The sequence below is a fragment of the Aspergillus karnatakaensis genome, assembly GCF_047715665.1.
Source record: "Aspergillus karnatakaensis strain CBS 102800 unplaced genomic scaffold BJY04scaffold_3, whole genome shotgun sequence".
Taxonomy (NCBI): Eukaryota; Fungi; Ascomycota; class Eurotiomycetes; order Eurotiales; family Aspergillaceae; genus Aspergillus; species Aspergillus karnatakaensis.
In genome coordinates, this window is record NW_027395715.1 from 21,284 (window position 1) to 22,879 (window position 1,596).

The following is a 1,596-nucleotide window of genomic DNA, read 5'->3' on the forward strand; positions in this document are numbered from 1 at the left end:
CGATGTTGGCTGCGCAAGACTCCCCCGTCAAGTTATCACAGAAACCTTCGTCGGCGGAGAATACAGATGGGGGGATAGTTTATATCCACATGGAGATGTATTATGAAGCGACGACTGGTGGACGTGGAGTGAAATTGAGTTGGAGAACGCGTCGAGGGCGGGCGCGTCCAAGTCGAAACTCTGAAGCCGAGCTCCGTGCACGCTGAGTCATCGTTTCATTCTCGTCGAGCGTTGTCGTGGCGGTGACCAAAGAGATCAGGATGGACCGATGGAGACAACGCACGCTTGTGGCAAGTTGGAGGTTAGAACTTTCGTCTTAGCCTCCCGGACTAGCATAAGTATCACCAAAAAGCAATTTTTGCCTAGCTTTCCAGCGACCAAAAGTCCTCAGCGGTTGGCGCTATCAGCGAGGTCTGCGACTCCGATATCCTGGTGGGAGCCTGTGATGGAGGAGACTTCATGACTCCATAGCACTGCAGTGGGAGTAACATATAGGACCAATAACGGTTAACCTGCCAATCGCAGAGCGCCGCTCGTTGATCTTGCAAATTATCTGGGAGGATCGCATCGCTTGCGGGACACTCCTGTTCCGTGATAATCGCATCAAGTAAAACGACGGGGGGAAGGATGATGATGGCGACCATGCCGGTCAGCGATGAACAACCTAGCCGCCGCAAAATGAACGATTGCGTCTCGGATGTCGTCTTGAGGCTGACCTGTGATGCTGGAAGATTTCCATATCACAAATACAAAGTGAAAGTCCAGAGTTGAAAAAAGCAAAGCTCGTCAATCATATGGAGACTAAGAGTATACCTACAGGACGTTGGACTACTATTGCTTCTCTGCAAGAGATGGAAACAATACTCCGTAAGCCATAGCCAATATCACCAATCCTGCGTCTGAATCTGGGTGCTGGATGATGGGCACCGTGTGTGTGTGCGTCTCCATCTGATGCCGTCCGCTGCGCCCGCGCCTTCCTGAAGCGAGATGATAAACGAGTCCAGCCAAGGTTCCAGATGGAATGGTGATGAAGTCTGATGACGATGACGATGATCGCGGCAGTGAGACACAGCCATGGATAGATTGACGAGAATGATTATTATGCTTTCGGACCAATAAGTGGCGCTCGCGCTCCACAGCTTCGGAGTCGTTTTCTTCCTTGTGTTCTGGAACAACCGGCAGCCACGTTACGAACATCCAGGCGGTTTCTCGTTACAAAGTGGACTAGTGGTAACAGTGAATAAGACTAGCCGCTAGGTATGGCTCTGGCAGTGCTCTGCATTACTGTGACTGTCCCTCAAAAGGCTCAACCATGAGGGTAACGCGGCTGATGATTTGTTTGCAGATTGACGAGTTCGACGACGCCTTTTGCATCCCGGACGCAAGACCTTGAACTTGGACACGAATTAGACTTTGTATAACCAAGCATCTGCGATCCACACCTTGTGAGCGTCGGAGCGAGTAATCCTCCTCAAAGGCTCAAACTGATAGTCCCCAATCGAATCAAACAAAGGCAAAAGGCCGGATGCTCGGGCTCCAGCTCACTTCAAAGTTCAAAGCTGAAGAGTCGATCACATGATCGCCTGAGGTTGAATG

At 50.9% G+C, this 1,596-nt stretch overlaps 1 protein-coding gene across 1 annotated transcript; it reads right to left on the minus strand.

Moving 5' to 3' along the window:
* Positions 1–234: 234 nt before the first annotated feature.
* On the minus strand, positions 235–738 carry BJY04DRAFT_72657 (uncharacterized protein). The gene has a single exon (XM_073720951.1). The coding sequence runs from the start codon at positions 642–644 to the stop codon at positions 363–365; it is 282 nt and encodes a 93-aa protein (XP_073576201.1). The 5' UTR covers positions 645–738; the 3' UTR covers positions 235–362.
* Positions 739–1,596: the final 858 nt, after the last annotated feature.